This window comes from Alligator mississippiensis, chromosome 9, assembly GCF_030867095.1.
Source record: "Alligator mississippiensis isolate rAllMis1 chromosome 9, rAllMis1, whole genome shotgun sequence".
Classification (NCBI taxonomy): Eukaryota; Metazoa; Chordata; order Crocodylia; family Alligatoridae; genus Alligator; species Alligator mississippiensis.
In genome coordinates this window covers 20,897,569-20,922,734 of record NC_081832.1, presented here as the reverse complement: position 1 = coordinate 20,922,734, position 25,166 = coordinate 20,897,569, and the positions used below count along the sequence as shown (strand labels likewise).

Genomic DNA, 25,166 nt, shown 5'->3' with positions numbered 1-25,166 from the left:
ACAGGTCCATTAGTGGGGCTGTGATGTTAGCAAACTGTAGGATGAACTGCCAATGATGAACTCTAAGTCTAGAAATTACTTTAGTTGCTTGTCATTGTCACTGGCACTGACAACTGTCAAGGCCATTGCCTTGTCAACCAGGGCCCTGATTTTGCCATTGCCCAACACCCTAGGTATTTAGTTTCTGTGTATCCCAGGTGACATTTTCCCAGACTGGCTGTGAGCCAAGCTATACATCCAGCTATGCCCAGCTGGAGGTAGATTGTCCATGTGTTTGCAAATATTACCACATCCTCTAGCTACATGGCTACATACACCCATTGCGGGCAGAATATTTTGTCCATGAATTGTTGGAAGTATGCCAGGACTCTCTATAGCTAATAAAATAAAGTCCGGAAGTGGTACAGTCCTCAGGTATCTGCAAGTAGCCTTTGGTTAAGTCTAGGTTGCATTGCCTATACCCTCTATCATTTAGTCCAGGGGTGGGCAAAATATGGCCCACAAGCCACATCCAGGCCACCAAGCACTTTCATCTGGCCCATGGCACCCCCCAATGAATTGTGCCCCCCTTCTCCCGGAAGTCTGGGAGTGAGGTACCCACATGTACACACCTCCAACATACCCTACTGTGCCTTGCTCCCACCCTCTTGGGTGGAAGGGCCCTGCCCAGCCAGCAGCAGCTTCTGGGTGGGGCTCCTGGTGCAGCTGCCCCATGGGAACCTGCTTGGCTTCCTGGAAATCCAACTCACTCAGGGAAGCAGATAGGGAAGAGGCAGGGCTGGTCGGGAGGTGGAATTGTAGGTGGGCTGAAGTGCAGAGCACAGTGTGGAGCCCACGCCCAGGGGGGTAGTGGGCACACAGAGCTCAGCTGGGCAGGGTGGGGGTGTGGGGGGGGGTGTAGGGACCCCCCACACATTCCACCCATGGCATACAGCCCCTGCTGCTAGCAGCAGCAGCAGGCAGGGAGGTCAGGGCACTCATGTCCAGTGCAGGCACCTGGTGGGGCACAGCTCTGGCCAGTGGTGCACAATAGTGCAGAGTCCAGCATGGGGCTTCCCCACTGTGAGTGTGGGAGCTACAGGTACACAGTCCAGAGCCCTGGTGATAGAGGCAGCTGGGCAGGCTGCACTTCCCCCACTTGCTTCCTGTACACAGCACTGGCTAAAGCTGTACCCCACACAGTGCCTGCACCAGGCATGAGTGCCTTGACCTCCCTGCCTGCTGTTGCTGCTGGCAGCAGGGGCTGCATGGCATGAGGGGAGTGTGGGGAGTGCCTACATTCCCCAGCTTCCCTCATACCCCCCACCACACCTTTGCTCCACAACCCTCACCAACATATACATACACCTTAACATACTCTATGCCCCCTACATGGCACACCCTCTCACAACCCCCCAACATCTCCCACACCACCATACACCCACATGAATACACACACACGTCCTACTACACCCCCCACCCCCCACACACCACCATACACATGCAATATAAAAGAGTGATACTTTATTTTGAGTTATCATGCAATACCTTCTATATACAGTACACAAACACAACTCATGTCATGAGAAATATTTTTTGTAATAAAATTAAAATATATTATAGTAGGTGTTTGACATGTATGATTTGGGATTTTTTTGGTTCTAAGATGGCAACACACCTCCCAAAAGGAGTGTCTTTTTGGGGGGTGGGGGGGGGGGGAGGGCAGCAAGAGGAGGGTCTTGCGGTGGCAAAGGTTAGGGGGTAGGACTTCTGGTCCCAATGTGGCAACCAGGGGGCAAGGCAACTGTCAAGGGGAATGGCTACCTATGTGGCCCCTGACAGCTTGCCAACACTTGTAAAGCAGCCCTCCACATGAAATAATTGCCTGCCCCTGATTTAGTCTATTCAGAGCCTACCGTATGTGTCACACTTTGAAACTGCATTAACCTTATTGAAGTTGATACAGAACCTTATGTTGTGTTTGGGTTTTGGCACCATCAGAATTGGGCTACTTTACTCACTAATTGATTCTTTTATGACTCCCAGATTGATCAATTTCTTAATTTTCTATTTTAGTGTTTCCCTCAGCTGCCCTGGAATTCTCAAATACCCCTGATGGATTGCACCTCCCAATTTCATAGTTTCATATTTCAGGAAGGAACCTGAACAGATCATCAAGTCTGACCCCCTGCCCTGGGCAGGAATGAGTTCTGGGATCATAATACCGCAGCCAGATGTCTATCCAATCTCCTCTTGAAGACCCCCAAGGTAGGGGAGAGCACCACCTCCCTTGGGAGCCCATCCCAGAGCCTGGCAGCCCTAACTGTATAGTAATGCCTCCTGATATCAAGCCTGAACCTGCTCTCAATCAATTTGTGGCCGTTATTCCTTGTTATCCCAGGTGGTGTCCAGGGGAACAGAGCCTCACTTATTTTATGCTGGTCCCCCCTGGTGAGTTTATAGATGGCCACCAGATCCCCTATCATTCTTCTCTTGTGGAGGCTGAATAGATTCAGGCCCTTTAGTCTATCTTCATAGGGCCTGGCCTGCTGCCCCCTGACCATGTGAGAGGCCCTCCTCTGGACCCTCTCAAGGTTAGCCACATCCCTCTTGAAGTGCAGCACCCAGAACTGGATGCAGTACTCCAACTGCAGCCTGACCAGCACTGCATAGAGGGGAAGGATCACCTCCCTGGACCTGCTTATGATGCAGCTGTAGATGCATGACAAGGTGCGGTTAGCCTTACAGACCACTTCCTCGCATTGGTGGCTCATGTCCATCCTGGAGTCAACAATGATTCCAAGATCCCTTTCAGCCACTGTGTTATTGAGAAGGGTGTTCCCCAGCCTCTAGGTATGTTGCAGGATGCTTCTCCCTAGATGCAACACCTTTCGTAGATTTTATAGATGTTAGGGCTGGAAGGGACCTCAAAGATCAAGTCCAGCCCCTGCCCCAGGGGCAGGAAGTCAGCTTGGGCCAAAGGATCCCAGCAAATAAGCATCAAAACATTTCTTGAATGAGTCCAGTGTAGGTGCCCACACCACTTCTGCAGGGAATCTATTCCAGGTCTTGGGGGTCGGACAGTAAAGAAATTGTTCCTTTTGGCCAGCCTAAAATGGTCTTGGAGGAGTTTATGACCATTGGTCCTTGTTTTTCCTTAGGGTGCTCTGGTGAACTGGCATTCCCCCAGATTCTGATGAATACCCCTTATATACTTACAGGCTGCCAACAGGTCTCCCCTGAGACTGAGCTTTTCCAGGCTGAAGTGTCCCATGGCTCTCAGCCTCTCTTCATAAGGCCTATTATCCTGCCCTCTGATCACACACATGGCTCTCCTCTGGACTCTCTCAAGCTTCTTGACATCATTCTTGAACTGTGGAACCCAGAATTGGATGCAGTACTCCAGCTGCAGCCTCACCAAGGCCAAGTACAGCAGGAGGATTACATCCTGAGCTTGTCTGCATTGAATTGCATTTTATTCTCATCTGCCCACCTCTGTAACCTATCCAGTTTCATAGTTTCATAGTTGGTAGGGTCAGAAGGGACCTGAGCAGATCATCAAGTCTGACCCCCTGCCATGGCAGGAAAGAGTACTGGGGTCAAACGACCCCAGCAAGGTGTTCATCCAGCCTCCTCTTAAAGACCCCCAGGGTAGGAGCCAGCACCTTCGCTTGGAAGTTGGTTCCAGATCCTAACCGCCCTGACAGTGAAGTAGCGCTTCCTGATGTCTAGTTTGAATCTACCCTCTGCCAGCTTGTGGCTATTATTCCTAGTCACTCCTGGTAGAGCTTGGGGGGACAGGGACTACCCCAATGCCTGCTGGTCCCCCCTGACTAGTTTGTGAATGGCCACTAGATCCCTCCTTAGCCTTCTCTTGTGGAGAAGGTCTAGATCCTCCCTGATCATGCAGGTGACCCTCCTCTGGACCCTCTCCATGTTGTCCACATCCCTCCTGAAGTGTGGCACCCAGAACTGGACACAGTACTCCAACTGTGACCTGATCAATGTCACATAAGGGGGGAAGATCACCTTCTTGGACCTGCTTGAGATGCATCTGTGGATGCATGACAAGGTACGGTTGGCCTTCCTGACCGCATCCCCACACTGTCAGCCCATGTTCATTTTGGCATCAATAATGACTCGAAGATCATTTTCTGCCTCTGCACTGATGAGATGGGAGTTCCCCAGTCTGTAGGTATGCTGCTGGCTCTTCCTCCCCAGGTGCAGTACCCTGCACTTGTCAGTGTTGAAACGCATCCTGTTCTCATCCACCCACCCCTGTAACCTAAGTCTGATTGCAGCCTATTCCTCCCTTCTAGCATGCCCACTTCCCCCCACATCTTAGTGTTATCTGCGAATTTGAACAGGGTGCTTTTTACCCCCTCGTCCAAGTTGCTGATGAAGATGTTGAACAGTGCAGGCCCAAGGACTGAGCCCTGTGGAACCCCACTGCCCACATCCCTCCAGGTTGAATAAGACCACCACTCTCTGGGTGTGGCCCTCCAGCCAGTTAGTGACCCATTTGACTGTGTAGGTTTTGATGCCACAATCCCCTAGTTTTTTAATGAGAAGAATCTAGATCTAGTTGGATTCTGTCCCTCCCCTCCAGTGTGCCCACTTCTCCCCACATCTTTGTGTCATCAGTGAATTTGGACAGCATACTTTCCATGCCCACCTCCAAGTTGTTGATAAAGATGTTGTATAGCATAGACCCAAGGACTGAGCCCTGGGGAAATCCACTGCCCACATCCCTCCAGGTCAAAAATGACTCATCCACCACCACTCTGTGGGTACAACCATGGAGCCAATTTGCCACCCATCTGACTGTGTAGGCATCAATGCTGCAGTCACCTAGGTTTTTTTTTTTATGAGAATGGGGGAAAGAGACAGTTGCAAAGGCCTTCTTGAAGTCCAGGTAGATGACATCCACCTCAACACCCACATCCAAGGACTTTGTGACCTTAGAAATTTGAGGACAACCATGATAGTTCTTTCTGCAATCACTCTAAACTCCTCCAGTATGGCTCTTATTTCATCCCTTTGAGTTGAGGTCAAAGTTTCCCTTAGTTGGAGTTCATCTACCAGATCTGAAGAGGGGTCTTAAACCCACAAGCTGGCTTCCTGCAAAAATGCGGAGGCCATTCCTGTCTCTTGCACCCTCCAGGGTTTTAACAGGTTAACGTAATAGATCTGTGAACTGCCATTTTCCCACTAGTTGCACTTTAAAGTCCATCCAGCTTACCCTCTGTAAAATGTCAAAAGATCCTTGACACTTTGCCAACAACTTACTTTTAGAGGATGGGAATGTGGCAGCACACCTTTGGGCGCTTGTCACTTTAAGGCCCTGAGCAAGCTGTGAGGCAGCCTGCAGGTGACTGCAGAGCCAATTTGGCAGTCACATGTCAGCCAGGAGCTGCCTGACTGAAGCAGGGCAAAGCAGCCTCAGAATAAGAGCAGGCCCTGAGGAGTAGAGCTGGCAGTTACAACTAAGGAGCTGAAGGGTGAGCATCTCCTGGCTGGAGTATTGCTGATCCCAGGAACATCCTGGAGGTCAAGAGTAGGAAATATGGGGATGGAGGAAGTTCCTGGTCCTGGGGAATGACCTAAAACTATACCCTGCTGGGGTTGGATGGTGTAGTAGGGCTGCCTGTGGCAGGGCAGTCTCCAGGAAATGCAACACCTGTGCCTCCCCAGTAAAAAGCAAGAATGGGACATCATAAATACTCAGCCCTTCTACATTTTGGGTGACCCCTTGGAGGGGAAAGGCTAGGGGAGCACATCCTGAGAGAAAAGCACAGGGTCCAGGCATGTAGACAGACACCTGAGACCTTAGTGGGCCATAGGCTGAGTTGGGGGCCCAGGTAGATCAACAAACTCCTGAGGCCCAAGGGGCATAAGCCCAGAAGTCCCAGTGAGGGGGCAGAGTAGTGGCCCCAGTGAGAGGGCAGAGTACTGGCCCCAGTGAGGGGGTAGAGTGAAAGCCAGCAGCTTTGTAGAGTAGGGCCTTAGGGGGCCTGAAGGAAGGCACATGGGCCGACTGGAGTAGCTAGAGTTGGGGCCCCAGTGAAGGGGCATGAGGCCCAGGTATGTCTAAGGATACCTGAGGCTAAGTTGGGCCATAAGCCAAGTGTGGCCCAATTAAGGGGCTGGGGGAGTGATAGTGGGTACTGATTTGGATGCCCACTGTGAGGCATGGGACACAGTAAATGGGAGGTCAGAGCCGTGTATTATGCCCTTGGCATCAGGGCATTAAATGGGCAGCCTCCCATATTTTTTTTAAATCAGTTTATTTAATACATCAAGACATGACAGACCTATCTAATCTTTTTTGAACCTTCAGAACATACTAGGCTACATTCTCGGTAGCTATGTTTTGGGCCTGCCAAGATTCTTGTAGGAGGTCCAGCACACCTGGGGCTGATTTCTATATCATAATTTAAAGTTCTGTTTCCAAGTGAGCACAGACTACAGCATCATCAGCATACTGGAGATCAGTGACTGAGGTTAAGGAGATCTTGGTTTTGGCTTGAAATCTGCTGAAACTAAATAGCTTACCATCCATTTGGTAGTTTAGCTCCACTCCAAGTAGAAGCTTGTTGGTGGTCAGATGTAGCATTGCAGTAAGGAATATCAAGAAGAGTCTTGGAGCAATGATACAGTCTTGCTTACCTCCCATCTTAACCTTAAAACAGATCTGTGTTAGATCCATTACTAAGAACCACCACTTGCATACTGTCATGGAGTAGGCAAAGAATGGTGACTACTTCAAAGTTCATCCATCTTCAGAAGTATCCTCCACAGTGCTTCATGATTGACAGAGTTGAAGGCTTTTAGTGAGGTCAAAGAAGGCCATGTAGAGAGGTTTATGTTGCTCCTAGAAATTTTCCTGCAGCTGGTGAGCTGTGAAGATCATGTCAATTGTGCCTCTTGATGCCCTAAACCCACATGGAGTTTCTGCGTAGAGCTCCTCAGCAAGTGGAAAGAGGCAGTTCAAGAGAGTTCTTTGCAATGATCTTTCCTGTGGTGGACAGCAAGGTGATCTCTCTGTAATTGCCACAGTTGGGCTTGTCTCCTTTCTTGAAGATTGTCACAATTGTGGCATCCCTGAGGTCATCTGGAATTCCTTCATCATTCCAAATCCTTAAGATAAGGACATGGTGCTGTGGTGTGAGCTCCTTTTCCCCGATTGAAGACTTCAGTGGGGATACTATCAGCTCCAAATTCCTTGTTGTTCTTCATCTGCTTGATAACTTTCCTCACCTTGTTGAGGGTCAGAGAGATTTTGAGATCATATCTGACTGGGTGTTGCAGGATGCAGTTGAGAGCACTCTTGTCAACAACAGAGTCTCAGTTGAGAAGATTTTTAAAATGTTCCTTCCAATGGGCATTGATGGCTCCCCTTTCCTTGATCAGGTCTCAGATGTCCTTATGCCTCAAGGGGGCCAGTCTCTGAGTGCTTTGGTGGCACTGAGAAAACAGTGCATATTGTGGCTGTCAGCAAGATGTTGAATCTTCTTTGCCTTGTCTTCTCACCACTGGTTCTTCATATCACAGGTCCTCCTTTGGATCTCTGCCTTCGGTTGTTGGAGATTCAGTTTCTTTTGCTTGGAGTTGATGTCATTCTGCCAAGTACAAAGGGCTCTTGTGGTTGGTCGAGTCTTGGATCTCCCAATCATTTTCATCAAACCAGTCTTGATGTTTCCTAGCAAAGAATCCAAGTGTCTCTTCACAGGTGCTGGTGATGGTGGACTTGAAGGCACACCAAGCACTTTAGACATTCTCCCATTGTTGTTGATTGGAATTTGCCAATTTTTCATTGAGGGACTGGTGGAAGAGATCTGTCTTGAGTCCTTGAGTCCTTTGATGTTGATCTTCCATTGGTGTTGCTTCTGCTGCTGTCATCACCTGGGAGCCAGTTTGAGTGATAGAACTGAACAGATGAGTTGGTGATCAGTCCAGTAACTGTCAGCTCCTAGCATAGCTCAGGTGATGTGTTTAACTTTGTGATCCCAGGTAAAACAATGATGGAGTCAATTGGGTGCCAATGCTTAGATCCTTGGTATGCCATAATGTCTTGTGCCTGTTGTTCTGGAAAAACAGGGTGTTGGTGATGGTGAGTCCATGTTCTTCACGTTTGGTTAAGAGGGGCACGCCAGTGAAGTTTACCTTTCCTACTCTTTCTTTGCTGATGGTTCCATTCCAGAGGTTCAAGTTCCTTCTAATTATGGTTTTGAAATCACTGAGAGTAATATGTCTGTCTCTCTCTGGCATGTCAGAAAAGACTTGGTCAAGGAAGGTTTGCATAAATTTACTCCTTGGTGCTATAGGTGGCATCAAGAGTTGGGGCATATGCACTGATGACAGTGGCATATTGCCTCCCCACCAGTTAAAGATGGGCAGGCATGAAACGCTCAGTAATTCTGATAGGGAACTCATTGAGTTGGTTTATGAGTTCATTCTTGATGGCAAAGCCAAGTCTGTGAATCTGGTATTCTTCCTATTTTCCCTTCCAGAAAAAGGTATAGATACCTCCATGTTCTTTGAGATGCCCACTTACTGGGTCTCACTCAATGCAGTGGCACTGATGTTGTGCCACCTGAGTTCACGAGCCACAATAGTGGTGTGGTACTCTTGGCATTCAGTAATAGGATAGTTTACGAGGGTCCTGATGTTCCAGGTCCCAGAACTGATTGTGTATCTTTATTGATTTCAACTACAGTAAATTCCACTACATAATTGTCCAGTCAGGAAGAAGGTAGACAGACTATTTTAGGGCACTGTTTCTAGCCTCTTCCCCATGTAGGTTGAGCAGAGTGGATCCTGAAGAGTGCTGCTCAGTCATAGTTAGAGCTGCCAAATCACACTCCTGCCTCATCCAAGTGCTACGTGATCTTCTTCTAAATGCCAACTTTGTGTCAGTTCATGATTAAGTGTTTCCAGACCTCACAATCCTGCTCCCATCATCACTAGCTGGTCATCAAAGGGCTTGAAAATTGTGCTGCAAAAGCCATTTTCATGGAAGATGCCTATGCATGATTTCTTTTATCAGGATGGGACCTTAATCCAATGGCAAGTAGGCCAAGACAATTGTTGTTAGTACACCACACCTTGCTGACTCAAGGCAGTCGGCTCAGAGCAAAAACTACTAAGTGAGATAGTTAATGGACACTCACCTTCACGTATTCCATCCTCTGCTCAGTGTTCTGCACCCATTTCTCTTACAGTTATGAATTTGCAGAGTAGCATGAAGGAAACCTTTAGTGCAGTTAAGACCTCTTTTTGGAACTTGCCTCGCACTACATTCATCATGCTCTTTCTTCTTTCCATGGGCCAAGGTCTCCAGAATGTCCTTTTCCCTTTACCTTGCCAAAACATCCCCACAGCCTACAAAACATCATCATAGCAGTATAACAGATTTCTTGGCAGGCAAAGAATTGGAGCCCAATGATGATCCAGAAAAAAAAAGGAATTGAGACTCACATAAAATCCAATTCTATAATCTCAATATTATATTTTCTTTACTTATATTTAGTTCCAATAGGACTCCCTATTCCATGTAAGAGCTGTAGATCTGGACTTTAATACTATTTTTATTTTGAACAAACTGCTCAAAGCTGCACATTTAAATTGACAAAATGCAAAGCTTTACACTTTAGGAACATTTTAATACCCCTGAGAATAATAAAATACAAGCCATTTCAGGTTTCCATTCCAGTAAACAACACTTACAGTCTACTGCTTCTATATACAATCAATGTCTGTGTTAGCAAAGTAGCTGGGCTCATCTGTTGTAGTACAAGAGTTTTCTTAAGGTGCAGATCAATAATGTTTCTTGCTATACATCATACTAGTTCTTTCTGGCAGACCCCATTACTGCTCTTGGTTTATTCTGAGTCTTAGTTCATCTTTATGGCAAGCAGTAATTCAGTGAATATGTGTGTAAACTTTCTCCCAGCCCTTTTGTGGATTTTCCTCACTATGCTGAAAACATATTCAGGCTGGGAATCCAAGTATGAAATATGTCTTGGCAGAATGCTTTTATATCTGGACAAGTTATATGAAACTTCTGCAGGACTTCCAGTGCTGCAAACCTGACCTCTTGAAACTGGCTTAGTTATTACTATTCAGATATCTACTATTTAGAATTATAGAATCATAGACAATTAGGGTTGGAAAGGACCTTGGGAGTCATCTAGTCCAGCCTCCTACTCAAAGCAGGACCATCCCCAACTAGATCATCCCAGCCAGGGTTTTGTTCACCCAGGCCTTAAAACTTCCAAGGATGCAGATTCCATTACCTCTCTAGGTAACCTGTTCCAGTGCCTCACCACCCTCCTAGTGAGAAGCTTTTTCCTAATATCCAACCTAAACCTCCCTTGTTGCAATTTTAAACCATTGCTCCTTGTTCTGTCATCTATCACCATTAAGAACAATTTAGCTCCATCCTCTTTGAAACCACCTTTCACATAATTAAAGGCTGCTAACAAATCCCTTCTCAGTCTTCTCTTCAACAGACTAAATAAACCCAGTTCCCTCAGCCTCTTCTCATAAACCATGTGTCCCAGCCCCCTAACCACCCACCCTAATAAAAGCTTTGACTAGTTGTGGAAGCTTCATACAAAGTTCAGATACAATTCCAATATTTTTTAAAACATATTTTTTAGTTTGGGATTTTTAAACGCAGAATATAGTGATGTGGAACTGTAATGCCTTTGATCATTAAGATAATCTGAAGAATCTCATCTGAGGTGGATTCCATGTCATTCTGTAATCAACATTTGATGTGGATTCCATGTTTCGGGTGTATGTATTTTTTTTTCCTTCAGTTGTCCAACACTTTTGAAATACGAAGGAGGATCCTTTGCATCAAGGTATCCAGAATACTGCCATTTTAGCCACAATGTTCCATTAGGTCTTCAACAAGACTTAATTAGACAATGTGTTTGATTCTTTTTTTTCCCTTCCTCTGCATAAGCCTACAAACCTCCCTCAAATTTTTCTTTAGTTGCTGACAGAATACAGCAAGATCCAGAAATCCCACTGTTTCCTAAGCCAGCTGCTGCAGACAGTTTGTAAGACAAGTGACTAGTGAATTAGTGATATAAGGCTGAAGGGCTTAAAGGCCACCCTAAAAGAATGGAAGTTTGATCAGAAGTGGGACAATCACAAGGAAACCTATATACAAAAGCAGAAAACACAAGTGGTTTTGACTAGAAGGGAACAAGCGATACTGAAATGGAGGAAGTTGTATTTAAGTTACTGTTGAAATGGCCAAATAGGGTTGCAGATCATTATTTCTCCTGAATTTATTGGACACCTGCTAGAGGCCAGCAGGCTGGAAAAGACCATGCAAAAGGAGTGGATCTAGACTTGAGAGGTTCAGTTCTAGAGTGTGGCCACTTTGTGGTGAACAGTCTTATTTTTATGTGTTTATAAAATACTTACCATACTTGGAGACTATGTAACTTGGTCTATTTTCAATCACTCCAAGTCCACCATTTGGAAAACTCAAAGTACTATGTATATCTGAGACTAACATAAAGTGGGACCACACATTTGAAATTGTTTCCTTAATCTGCGCTAATAAATATTTGGTTTGCAGCACATATCTACAAGGAGTAATCCATAGTCCAGTATTGAAATGGAAAATTCACTTTTTCTTGACTTATTTCCAAATATATATGGTCAAGGAGTACAATCATAAAATCATAGACTCACAGAAAGATAAGGCTGAAAATGACTTCCAGAAGTCATTTAATCCACCCTCTTGCTCAAAGCAGGATCATCTCTCTCAAACCTGTCTCAGATAGATGTCTGCTTAACCTATATTTAAACCTTTCCGCTGATGGAGATCCTACAACCTCTCTAGGTAATCTATGCCTGGGAGTAATCATCTTCACGTTGCAATGCAATACTGTGCATACACTGTAATGTTCTGGCTTTATGTATAAGTAAATGGTACCGTCTTTTAGTTGATGACCCTGAGGAAATGCAGACATGCTCTACCTTTTACTAAACTGTAAACCCCTTGGGGCAAGGATTATCTTTTTTTCAGCATTTGTATAGCACCAAGCACAGCTGGGTCCTGGGGTCAGGGCCATCCTGGGGGTGGGGAGGGACAAATCAGACCCCGCACTTCAGGGGGCTCCATAGCACTGTGCAAAGCAGCCACGGCAACTCTGTACTGCTGCCGGCTTCCTGGCCAGCACTCTATCCCCGCACCCCCCACTGCCGAATCTGCCACCAGCTTCCTCGCATCCGGGGGCAGGGCCCTGCACAGGCTGATTTGCCCTGGGCCCCGTACTCTCCTCAGGTCATCTCTGTCTGGGGTACATTAAATAGAGACTCTGTGCATTTTAGTAACACAGATCAATAATGGGAACTTTAATGTGGTTTCAAGAAAAATGACAAATTTGCTTCTGCTCACAAAACAACACTTTCACTTAAATGTCTCCTGTGTAGCAAAGGGGCCAATCATCTTTTTTGCCCCTCTGTGCTGTTCTCTGTATTCTGCTGATGTCCCCAACCCCACAAGACAATACATCAAAGCATTCCATTATGGTTCAGATTTTTTAAAACATCATATCCAGTTATTAAAAGAACAAAAAAAACTTGTTTCCATCTGTTGTTGTCTGTCTACTCAGGAGAAGAATGTTATCTGCCTTTTGCATAGCCTCCTCTACAGAAATTCCTGCCTCACTTGTTCTTCCGTGATCAGCATCTGATGATTTTTTTCCTGTTTCCTACCATGTGTGGCATGAAATTCCTTGCCACTCATTTTCTTCTTGGCTAGAACAGTAAAAGTGTCCTGCATGGCATTTAAAAATAATTAAGGGGAGTCCATATTTCATAGACTGCTGCATTTAAAACCAAGGAAGTGCATAGGAAGGAGTTTATAAAAGGCCACATGCTTGGGGAAACAAACAGGTGACTGCAAAAATTAAATATTATAAAATATAAGTGAAAACTTGAAAGCTTCAACTTTGCCACTGTTTACACTTACAAGTATAATCAACACCTGAAAGTCAGCAAGAGCCCAAAGTGTGGCTTACATGTTTTTAAACAGGTTAAACTTTGCTTAACCCCTGAAGTGTCCGATCAGAGCCAGTGTATAAATCATATACAAATGGTTCCTTTGCATGCAACACAGCTTCTCCCTGATCTAACAGCCAGCAGACTTTCAGCTCTTACAAGGTTGGTAGACTTCCACCCCCTGAAAAAAAAGTTCCTCTGAGCTAACACATCTTTTAGCACACCTCTCCCAGTTTCTCTACTGATGCCTTCCAGGAGAGAGAGATTCCATCTGTATCTGAATATGCAAAATTCATCTGCTGCATAAAAATAGTTCTCTTGCTGTTAAAATCTTAGCTAAGTGAGGCCAGTTTGCGAGGGGAAGGCTGCTGAGATGATGATGGCTATAAAATTCCATTCCCATTTGGATTCAATCAGCCTTTCCAACATCTAACATCAGCCAGGCTATTGACTGTTTCATATCACTTGAAAAACACCTGATTAACAGTTGATGATGTGCTGCTGACAGAAAATAAAGAAACCTGCAGTGGATTTTACTAAATCCTTCCTGTTTTTTTGGTACTGGGAAGTGTGAGTAACAGGACAGCAGCACTTGAGGGGGGATGTTCCCGAGTGAGTGTGCTCCTGCCTGTAAAAAAGGGTCACATCGAGGTTCAGTTATGGTAGCAAGTTCCTAATTGAGTGAAATAGCTCCTGATACCTCAACAGCTGAAAAATGAAACCATTCACTTTCTCCCTATGGTACAATTGTCCACTTTTATGCCTACAGCACCTGCAATTTTCATTGAATGCTGGAAGATGAAAGGATACAGTTTACATTTAATACTATAATATAAAGTTCTTCATAATCTACGGTTAAGTACTTGAGTATTCTCTGCATCAACATCCCTGCCTAGCAGTCAGCAATCAGAACCTGAGGGGCAGGGCTTGGTCTTATTTCCAAATAGCCTAATCAAGATTAGGCTAGGATGAAATGGGTTTGCTGGCCTTGGTCTTCTTAGAGACACTGGGCACCTATACAAGTGCTCCGACTTGTTCTGATTAGAATGCGGCAGAGCAGACTCAATTAATCAAGTCTGTTGGCACATTCTAATCAGAACGTTCCAGCGTGCCGCAGCATCTCATGTATTCAGCATCCCCACATTTCAAAATGGCAACAGGGGTTTTTAACTAACATTCATCAAACGAGCTTTAGTTAAAACACCCCCACCACCATTTTGAAACATGGGATGCTGAATACACAAGATGCTGCGGCCATTTTAATTAGAGCAGCTTCCAAAATCCACTCTAATTAAAATGCCCCAGCCCACCACACCAGAGCACATGTACATATGCCCGTAGTTAGCTGTGTTAGTCTGAAGTGAAGTAGGAGACAGGGTAGATCTGTACAAACTTCCATGGGCTGAAGCTCATTAAAACACCTGACGAAGTAAGCTCCAGCCCAGAAAAGCTTGTGCTAATAAATCTACTTTGGTTACTCTATAAAGTGCAAATCAATTCTGCCTTAGTTTGTGGTCATTGCCTACATCATAGAAACTACCGACCTTGGCACTAATTGGGTGCATTTATATGAGACGCTTTACTGCATAATAGACTAATATAATACATAGTAAAGTGTCACTGTCTACATGTGCACAGCAATTACCGTGCAGCACATTATTTTAACGAGCTGTTTTCTAGTACCTGTAGATACAGGTAATAGAAATTGGCACATTAAACTAAAGCACTGAAGTGCACATGTAGATACTGGCCAGAAGCAAATTAGCAATTTGTGCCATGCAAATTGCTCCCAGTCAGTAGGGGCCCAGGGAACAGGGAGAGTTGTCTCGGCTTGGTGGGATGCTACCTGCCAGCCATTTGGAAATCAGGACCCGTCCTGATTAGACCTACCTTTTTGCTGTCCTGATCGCCATACAGCTGGCAGGCACCTGCCCAGGAGCTAGGACAACTGTCTCCTGCCCTGCAGAGACTGGGACCAGCCTTCTTACCCCCTGCCAGCCTAGGGCTGACACCCAAGGGAGCCTAGAGATCCCCCTGCAGAGGGGCAAACCAGGGAAGGAGCAGCCCTATACAGCAATGGCCCGCACTTGTAGAGATCAGATTAGAAAAGCCAAGGCAGTGACTGAACTAAAATTAGCAACAGAATCAAGGAGAACAAGAAGTCCTTCTTTAGGTATGTAGGGAACAGGAGGAAAACAAATGGGAGTGTAGGGCCATTGCTCAACAACTCAGGGCAGCTGGTTACCAACGCTCAGGAAAAAAACTAATCTCCTGAATGACTACTTTGCATCAGTATTTCACCGGGCCAAGGTGAAAATCATACCAGACAGGGTACAGAATGAGCAGGGTACAAATTGTGTGGGCCGGGTGCGAATCCGCGGCCCTTGTCACGCTGCACGCGGGCTGTGGCCGGCAGCCTGGGCACGCCAGTTCGGAGAGGGCGGGCACCGAGCTAGAATTAGGCACAGACGCGTAATGGTAGATTTTAAGATTGTTTACTTACACCAGGATGGTCGCGGTGCAGGCTGGAAAACTTGCTTGAGTTGTGGTTACAAACAAAAAGAACACGAACAATCACGTGGAGTTTACTAGGCTCCACACAAACAGAACTCCGGATGTCCTGGACAAGCGTGCCACCGAAATGGAAACTCATAGATACGTCTTATAATTTTTCGTTCAAAGATGGGAAGAGGTGGGCGGTGGATCAGGCCGCCAAACTCCTCTGGATCTCACACAAGGTTTCTATTGCCCTGCTGTGTACCCAGAGTCCCCACGAGATCGATGTGGAGTCCTCCTTGGCTTGGGTGGAAACCGCTCAAGCCTCTTATATGTCTAGCAGGCCAATTGCTAGCCGCCACGTGGGAATAATTTAGAACTAGCCAATAGCGGGGAACAAATTTGCATACGAGTGGCGGGAACTCCTTTGCATAGTGCATTTCTGTCGCAACTTGAGAAATGCACCCTGCAAAGACAGCTGCAAAGTGGTGGGAACTTTTCCCTTGCATGCGGGTTCTCTATGCAGCAAAACTCCACCGTGCAATGAAGCTGTAATCCCACGGGGATAATTCTAGTGCCGAAGCACACACAAAATCATACCTTTGGGTCATGACACAAATGACCGCCTTCCTACTATTGCCATAGAACTGGTGTGTGATCAATTAAAAAAATTAGACATTTATAAGTCAGCAGGACCAGATGAACTTCATCCGAGAGTGCTGAAGGACCTGGCCAAAGTCATCATGAAAACCCTGGCAAAACTCTTCCAAAAACTCATGCCACTCTGGAGAGGTCACTGAGGACTGGAAGAAGGCCACTGTTGTGCCCATCTTTAAGAATGGGACGAGGGAGGACCCAGTTAACTATAGGCCAATTAGCCTAACTTCTATCCCAGGGAAAATGCTGGAAAAATTCATTAAGGAGTCAATGTGCGATAGGCTTGCAGAAGGTAGGATTCTCAACAACAGCTAGTTTGGCTTCATCGCAGGCAGGTCTTGTCTTACTAATCTCATCTCCCTTTATGATCAGGTAACTTCCCACCTGGATAAGAGAGGAGGTTGACATTGTATACCTTGACTTCCAAAAAGCTTTTGATCATGTCCTCATGAGAAAATTGGAGGATTATGGGCTTAACTGTGAGACAGTTAGGTGGGTAGGAAGCTGGCTATGGGATAGGACCCAGAAAGTTCTAATGAATGGATCTATGTAATTTTGGCAAGAAGTGACCAGTGGTGTCCTGCAGGAGTCAGTGTTTGGTCCAGTACTATTCAACATCTTCATCAATGATTTGGAGGTGGGGGTGAAGAGCTCACTGGCCAAGTTCATGGATGACACCAAGTTATGAGAAAGCGTGGTCACGCTTGAAGATAGGCTGCAGAGACAGGTGGACCTAGACAGGCTGGCAAGATGGCCAGATCGGAACCTGGGACTCTTCAGCCTGGAAAAGAGAAGGATGAGAGGGTACTTGGTAGTAGCTTACTGCTACATCAGGGATGTATATCAAGGGCTTGGTGAACAACTGTTCACCAGGGCACCCTTGGGGAAAACCAGGAGTAATGGTCACAAACTCCTTGAAGACCATTTCAGGCTCAACATTAGGAAAAACATCTTCACAGTCCAAACTGTGGAATATGCTCCCTCCAGAGGTGGTGCAATCGCCTACCCTGGAAATATTCAAGAGGAAACTGGATGGTCACCTTGCTGGGGTTACCTGACCCCAGTTGCCTTTCCTGCCTGGTGCAGGGGGCTGGACCCGATGATCTTCCAAGGTCTCTTCCAGCCCTACAATCTATGAATCTATGCATCTAGATGGAACTGCTCTCAATGGGAGTAAATTTGCTCCCAACAGGTGCATGTTCAGATGCATGTGAGGGCACAGTTTAATGAACCTGAATTTTCTGCTGAGAAAATGCAGGTACATTAATTGCATGTGTAGATGTGCCCACTGTAATTTAAACAGTATAACTTTCAATCAGTGTGCCCTCTAGGGCTGTATGAAGCTTCAGTCACTGATTCGATTTGGCGGAGATTCTGCCTGATTTCATGGCTGAATCCCCAAATCTCCAAATCCGAACCAGGAGACCCTTTAATCTCTGCAAATCAAACCAGAACCCTTTGAATTGATTTGGAGAGATTTGGAAAGATTCAGTGATTCGGACATAGACACAGCTTTAAATGTCTTTTCTATATAGTTCAAGGTACTGGGCAGCTCGTGAATGCTGCGATGCTGGGGTGGATGGAGCATCCCATAGGAGTGCGGGGGAGGGAGTGCCCAGCGTGCTGAGAAGCAGACCCAGAAGTGGACCAGAAGCACTTCTGGTCCACTTCCAAGTCCACCAGAGAGTATGCTGGGCCCCCACACCCCTGTACCCTCCTGGCTTAGTGACTGGTGCCGCCTGGATCTGAGGGGGCACCCAGGGTCTCCTCGCAGCCAATTGTCGAGCTGGGGGGGAAGCATGGGGACCCCCCTGCGCACTTCCTGGTGGACCCAGAAGTGGACTGGAAGTACTTCCAGTCCACTTCTGGGTTTGCCACCAAGCATGCGGGAGGCCCCGCTGATTCTCCAAATCAGCATCAAATCTTCAGATTCGGATTCAGCTGAATGAAACTGGGGACAGTGATATGAATCGATGAATCGAATCACTGTACCTGATTTGGGCTGAATCTGATCTGAATAGGGCTCATTTTGAACACCCTTAGTACCCTCCAAACACAGAAGATACCTAGGCTCTTGAACTACCAGGATTATTGATTTGATAGAAGTTGGTACTGCTTCCATATTATGCAGCTCTGACCTTAACTTGCAGGCAAAGACAAAGGTTGATGCAAAGGAGAGGACTGTTCTAAAACTAAGGAAAGGGGTGATTCAGGAATATCTCCTAAGTAGCACAAGCAAAACTGTGCTATCACCAATGATAAAACAAAGAGAGAAAACAAAAAGAGACATAATAACTATAATCAAGCTTTCAAAAATTGTAGGAGGCCAATGCAAACACATATCAAGTACCCTTGTTCATGTAATCAAGCTGGGGTATATAATGGGCAAGTTTATGCAGGTAATTGATTAAATACCTAGCCAGCCACATGCCATCCTATTACCCAAAGCCATGGTATATGCCAGGATAAATGTTTTAATATGCATATTTTCAGGATAGAGAAACATGCCTTAACCTTCTGGCAGTTTGGCTCTAAATGTTCTTTGTTGTGGAGTTGAAAGCCCTCTAGCACGTAATATGTTGAGAAAAGGAATACACTAACAGGTCTAAATCTTCCCTTTGTAAAAAAATCAACACAAACAAACCAATTTCTAAAATTAACTTTGTTGCACTTCTACAGGTCTATTCACAAAAGTATTTCAAACCTTGTCAACCATAAATGAAAATGGCACAGCACCATATAGATAGGTAGTGTTACCCATAGATGGGGAAGTGGAGGCAAGCACTGAATCCAATATGTTCCAAAAGTGACCAGCTAAAACACAAGAATCTTGTCCCCTAGCCTCTTCATCAGACAGCTGGACTACCTTTTTCTTGGAAGCTCCTCAGTCCTTTCACCACTAAGGGAGCTGACAGACATTGGGGTGGGGGTGGAGTTATCTAACAGCTGGTTAGACAAAAATGCCAAAAAGCCCTGCTGAAGCATGTGATCTACATAGACGCTGGGGGAGCTGGGTCAAACTGATGCAGTTCCTCTTCTGGGCATGTGCTGTGCTCAGGTTGGGGGCATGCTGAGCTGAAAGTAAACACTTGGGGGGCGGGGAGGGGGTTGTTCATGTTTGTCAGCAGCCTATGAGCTCATGATAAATTACAACATGCACTCTGATACTGGACAGGTGAAAAAGATGTAGTTCTTTCAGAGCCAGCACTAGTTAATGATAACCCAGGCTCAAACTTGGCAACAGAGCAAACATTTGGGGGAGGATGAGGAAAATACAACAATTCCATACCTGATAAAAATGTGGCCAGAATGTGCTGATAGCAAGCTCTGCTTTCACCCAGCCTTCTGTAACAATCCCCGACACATTCCAGATGGGGTTGCCCTGAGGTCCACCGTTAACCTTCACGTAGACATTCAGAGAGCCAGGACTTGAACGGTCTCTACTGGACAGGTAGTAATGAAAGTCGATACAGTGAGTGTCGTTTTCCTTCAAGGTAGGCAACAGCAAGTGAGCTTTCTGCCCAGATGCCCGTCCCGAGCTGTTCACCATCATGAAGGAACCTACAGATATTGAGGGGAAAATGAAAAGGGAAGAGAAACACTTTTTGGTGTATTTTCAGAACAATTCTATCAGAAGAGTCAATGGTTCTACATGATCCCCCATCAATCAGAAAAGAAATGGTTAATCTCAAGGATTTCAAGACTGCTATTTTACATTAGTGCTGACATGACAGAAAGGAAAGACAAAACAATTACAGGGAAAAGATAGAAGTAGATTTTGGTCCTGCTAACAGCTTCATAAAGAGTTCTTATTCTTATTTTTAAGTTTTATTCTATCAGAATTATCATATAATCATCTGGCAGCAATAGTCATTATCAGCTCAAACACATCTTTTTGGTCTGAATTTCATGCAGTATACCTTTCTTCACTGATGTCATGTCCACAATAAAAACAATGTAATGGGCCAGATTCCAAGCTGGCATTACAGGGCCTTGTTACACAGTAATTTGGGTAGCTCACACAGCTCTTAACACTTTTTGGGTGGCTAATGCAGCTCTTAACACTTGGATTATCTGCACGTTAACACTTTAAAGTTGGTCTAAGCACTCATTATGCAGCTCAAAATTATGCCACTCCAGGACAGGATTATTTAGAATCTGCACTACTTATCTCCTGTTCCATTTAACGAGAGGCCACAGATTTGCTACACAAGTTGAAGTGTTCCACTATCCCAGGATCTCTCATAACCCTGCCCATAGAGGAGGGATAGAAGCCTATCTTGAGCCACTAGCCCTCTAGTGGCAATTCACAGCTACAGCTTCTAGTCCTGCCTATGCTCACCAGGCCTCTAGTGGCAAGTTGGTTGTGTAGGTGGGGGACAGTCAGGGAAGGTTTCTAAACTAAGCGTGTGATGGCTCTAAGTAGCATTTGTGTGGCTCAGTGTAAGGCAGGGGCGGGCAATTATTTTGGCTGGAGGGCTGCTCAACAAGTTTTGGTGAGCTGTCGAGGGCCACAAAGGTAGCCCAGCCCCTGAACCAGTACCCCGCCCCCTCGTCACCAACTTGAGATTGGAAATCCTGCCCCTAACCCCGGACCTTTGCCACTGGACATCCCTCTCCTTGCCCTGGAAATAACCCGGGGCGAGGGAAGGGGGAGGTTACCATCTTTGTAGCAGGAACTGAACTAATGTAGCTGATGTTAACTTAGCATGTAATAATAGTTAAATGTAACCATGTTAGTTTTGTTCTGTAAGCAACTTGAAAACTTTATTTTGTATTTTTTTGCTTGACATAAGTGAATGAACTTTGCATAGCCTTTATGTATGTGTGTGTAAAAGGGTGCATGGTGAAAGAATGGCATAGAGATGGGAGAAGAAGATTTAACCATTTATGTAAGCAACAAGGCACCAAATGTAAGTTACCAGTTAGTGAACTAATTAATGAATGGCTGAAGAATTTCTTTTAGGCCTAGGGCATAAAAAAGATAATGAAGAGAAGGAATGCACTCATTCTGCCAGATGGGCAGCAAGAACACTTTAAGGCTGAGATAAGCTGAAGACAAAAGAAGAACAACTGCAAAAACAGAAGCTGGGTATGGAAAAACCCCAAAGCACTGAAACGAACGATGCCAATTTTTATAAAAGAAGACTTTGAAAATGCCAAGTTGGGTGAGTCTTTTCTCTACTGCTGTTTCACTGGAGTGCAGAAGCATCTGTTCACTCTGCTCCAAGCTGCAATCTTCAAAACATCATCATCTACTCAATAAGGCCAGGGTTGGCCACCCTGGGCTGATATTGAGCAACTACTGCTGATGACTATATCTGGCGCACGTGCAGATGGAAAGGTCGTTTTGTGTATGTGTATGCCTGTGTGTAATAATGTGTATGATGATTTGTGTGTGTTTGTATGAATGAATGGTGTGTCCAAACTTCTGTCTAACTCATGTAATCAATAAAAACGGTACCTTGCCTTATCCCCCTTTATAAAGTCCTGCTCTTTGATTTGGCAATTGGTAGTTTAAAAGTAACATCTTCCAACTCAGAAAAAAAACCCAAACTAAATTGTGTACTAAAATATATATTTTATTTCCAATTTTTTTTTGTTCTGATTTGTGTGTGTTTTGTTGTGTATATAGAGGTGACTGCATAATAGCTCAAAATGAAGTCTTACTCTTGTATGTTGTGGGGAGGTGTGGGGGCATGGGTGGGTGGCTACAGGGTTTTTTTGGTTGCTGTGGATGTGTGTATGTGGAGCTGTATGTACATGTGTGTGTCAATGTGTGTGGATGTGGCATGTGGGAGAGGGCACAGAGCTGGCCATCCTGGTGGGCAGCATGCAGCTCCTGGCTTCAGTGCTGAGAATGTAGAACACAGCAGGAACCAACCCAGCCCCTGTAGTTCCCAGCTGGCCCTGGCCTCAAGACCCTGCACTCCTGCCCACTGCCACTTCCTTCCTCCCTCACCCCCGCCTGCTGCCTTTGTCTTTCCTTTGTCACTTCCCTTCCTTCTCCACCCCACTCCTGTTTGGGTGGAGAGAGGCAGGGAACAGCTCCAGAGTTACCAGGCCAGAAGCCTCTGCTAGGCAGAAGCTTCCAGTTGTGGACTGGAGGTAGGGCAGGGCCAGGTGGGCCTTGCTGTTGCTGCCTGCAATCGGCTCTCCTGGGTCCTGCTGCCCCTGGCACCTTATTATCTTTGACAGGAAGCCACAGGAAGAAAATAATTAATTTTCTATTTTTTTCAGGGCCACACAGACCAGAAAGAATGTCCTGGTGGGCCAGATCTGGCCTGTGGGCCATATTTTGCCCATTCCTGGTATAAGGTGTAACAAGGTCTAAAGGTACTGTGCCACAGTTCTACAAAGTGGCCAACTTACACTATCCAAAGTATTGATAAAGCTTGCCTGCATTGTAAGCTTCTAAACCACCTCTCATATGGCACAGTCCAGAAGAATTACAATGGTAGTGTTAACAGTGACAACCCAAATAGAAATAATATAGCAAGAAAAGCTAAAGGAAGGAACATGACAAGCAGCAGGTAAAGTAAAAATGGTGAAATGAAAAGAAGCAAATTCATGAGTCTGTTAACTCTGAAAATTGCATCATATTCCCGATGGCCATAGGTAATGAAGAACCCATAGTCTGGAACACAAACAGCCAGGCAGTTATTTTAATGCAGACTGAGTGCACCTATATGTGTAATTAGCATGTAGCAATAAATTCCAGCACAGTTTACATTGGGTTCAGCTGCTCCTGGGCATAGCATCTTCATGTATGCCTGGGACTGCAGCTGTTTGAACCAGGGCAGAGCAACCCTGGGCTGGCTGGGGGCCAAGGGGGCAACCTCAGACTCTAGGTAGTGGTGACAGGAAGGAGAATGGCTATCAGGACATGAGGTTGCTACACTGCAGGGCTAGCTGTCAGGCAGCACCCTCATGCACCAGCCAGTCCCAATTACAATCTACATGTACATTTTGGTGCACTAAATGACTGCAACATAGGATATATAAGATAATACTTGTCCCAGATAGTACTATCCTAAAGCAGAGCTAATTAATTTACTGTGCCCTAATATGAGCACACATGGGGCGCATCCACACATGCAAGCACGTGCACTTGCAGTAGCTCAAATAGAAGCGGTGCAAATTTGAACCGGGCCTCTTTGCCTCAGAGCACGTGCTCGGACATGCACTTTGTTGTAGAGCATATTGTGCCACTAGGGGCAAAATAACCCTACCTGGCTCCTCCCGGATCTTCTGCCAAGGGGAGCTAGAGCCCGGGGCCAGCACCTGTGGTGTCCCCAGCAGTATAAAAAGCTTCCCTTGTGCTGGCCCTAGCAGTATAAAAAGCTCAGGGCTACTAGCTCTCAGGAGCTTCTGGGATCCAGCCATTTGGTACCTGGGGACACTACCCTTGTGCCAGCTGGATTGCTGAAGCAGCCCTGAGAGTTCCCTGCACCCTCTACCCACTGCAGCAGTCTGGCAGTGGGGGCTGCTGCCTGGCTCAACCTGCTATGCACCTGCCAGACTCAGATGGTGACTGCAGAGCCAGTAGAGGCATCTTCCCCTCTGGGTCAGCTGCCAGTGGACTGCGGTTGCAGGGTTGGCCTTTGTGCGGCGCTACTGCCATGTGTGCCCCCTGCCCAGCCATCTGGGCAGCTATCACCTGGAAGATGTTCTGGGTGTAGTGGCCTGCTTTGAACTGTCAAAGCATGTCCTCCTGGCCCCATTTGGTCAGGAGGTCAGCCACAGCCAGAAGGGTCTAAGGTGCCAGCTCTGAGCAGGAAGGGTCCTGCCACTGGCCTCCCTAGCAGGAATTCTGGTGTTCCCTATTGGAAAACTAAAAAATCCCTGATAAAAACAATCCCAAAGTCACTCTGTAAAATACCCCCAAATCCATGTTCCTCCACAAGTAAAACAAAAGACCACTGTAAAGAGAGAGAGAGAGAGAGAGAGAGAGAGTGTAAGACAGAGACAGCGATCAGTTGGACAGTGTTTTATTGATGTATCTACAGTGTTAAAGCAAGTCTCTTATCATAATAATAAAGTGAACTTTAAATACAGGTTCCATGAATTCACGAATACATATTTTGCTGCCCTCCCACGGGGCAATGGCCCCCTACACAAGGGGTTGGTCCCCCACATAAGGTCTATGGCTCCCCAACATGGGGTTCAGCCCCTACACAAGTGGTTTGGTCCCTCAACAGAGGGTTCAGCCCCCACACAAGGGCTAGACCCCCCCCAACAGGTGGTTCAGCCCGCACACAAGGGATATACCCCCCAACAGGGGGTTCAGATCCCCAACAGGGGGTTTGTCCCCCACACAAAGGGTTCAGCTCTCCAAAAGGTGGGTCAGCCCCCAAAACAGGTTCAGCCTCCCAAAAGGGATTCAGACCCCCAACAGGGGGTTTGGCACTATCGCAAGGGGTATGGCCCCCCAACAGGGGGTTCATCCCCCACACAAGGGTACAGCCCCCCAACAGAGGCCAAATGGCCCCTGCACGGGATACCACCCCCCCTGCAAGGCCCACATGCCCCCCCAACCCCCCTGATTGCTGCCCCACCTGGCCCCAGCCCCCACCAGCTGCTGCAGCCCCCCAATGACTGCCCCCCTAGTCCCACCCCTCACTCCCCCAGACCCCCCCAATGGCTTCCCCACACAGCCCCACCTCTCAACTGGCACCCCCAGGCCCCCAAGGCTACCCCCACAACCCCAGGTACCATCACTTAAAAAAAAGCCCAGAAAAAGAACAGAAAAAAATGGGAAAAAAGCCTCTGCTTACCTTAGAAGCAGGGGTGGTAGGGGCTCTGGGGCCTTCTGGCAGAGCCCCCAAGCAGCACAGGACAGAAGAGGGGCAGGAGGGCTCAGGCTGGGGCCACTGGGGCTGTCACACTGCCCCACACTGTGCAGGTGGGGCCCCAGTCAGCTACATGGCACCTACAACTGCTTGTAAGTTCGGGAATTTTTTGTTTTTTTATTTTTAAATATGGTGGGGCAGGGATGGGGG

The 25,166-nt window shown here is 46.5% G+C and overlaps 1 protein-coding gene across 2 annotated transcripts in view; it reads right to left on the bottom strand.

The window, feature by feature from the left end:
• PTPRT (protein tyrosine phosphatase receptor type T) overlaps positions 1-25,166 on the bottom strand; it is an 889,034-nt gene that overhangs the window by 527,378 nt on the left and 336,490 nt on the right. For both annotated transcript variants that reach the window (XM_019484632.2, XM_059733217.1), the window contains exon 3: positions 19,454-19,725. In XM_019484632.2, the coding sequence (XP_019340177.1) occupies positions 19,454-19,725 (272 nt within the window). The remainder of the gene's footprint in view (positions 1-19,453; positions 19,726-25,166) is intronic.